General features: G+C 64.0%; 1 protein-coding gene across 1 annotated transcript in view; it reads left to right on the plus strand.

Moving 5' to 3' along the window:
• Positions 1-120: 120 nt before the first annotated feature.
• Positions 121-297, plus strand: part of LOC104077898 (creatine kinase U-type, mitochondrial) — a gene marked incomplete at both ends in the record, with an annotated part of 6,118 nt that continues 5,941 nt past the window's right edge. The window contains one exon of the mRNA XM_009579311.1: positions 121-177. Within this exon, the coding sequence (XP_009577606.1) occupies positions 121-177 (57 nt within the window). The remainder of the gene's footprint in view (positions 178-297) is intronic.

Raw genomic sequence — 297 nt, forward strand, 5'->3', positions numbered from 1 at the left:
GATTGGTGGTGAAGAGTCGGGGGGAAATGCAGGGGGCTGCTGCTCCTGGAGAGGCTGCCCAGTCAGTAGACGGACTGATAATACCTGCTGAGTGCTCAGCAGGTCTCCTCTGGGGTGAAGCACCTCCTCGCGCAAGGGCAGAGCGGGCAGTTGCCGCAGGCAGCTGCACCCGAGGTCGCAGGCAGGTCGCAGGTCGCTGAGCTGCCTTGTGGGACAGCGCGGGAGGTAGGAAAGCGCCCATGCTGAGTCGCGCTCCTGGCAGGCATCCACCTTCCGCTGAAGACACTTCCAGCCTCT

The sequence above is a fragment of the Fulmarus glacialis genome, unplaced genomic scaffold, assembly GCF_000690835.1.
Source record: "Fulmarus glacialis isolate BGI_N327 unplaced genomic scaffold, ASM69083v1 scaffold18956, whole genome shotgun sequence".
Taxonomy (NCBI): domain Eukaryota; kingdom Metazoa; phylum Chordata; class Aves; order Procellariiformes; family Procellariidae; genus Fulmarus; species Fulmarus glacialis.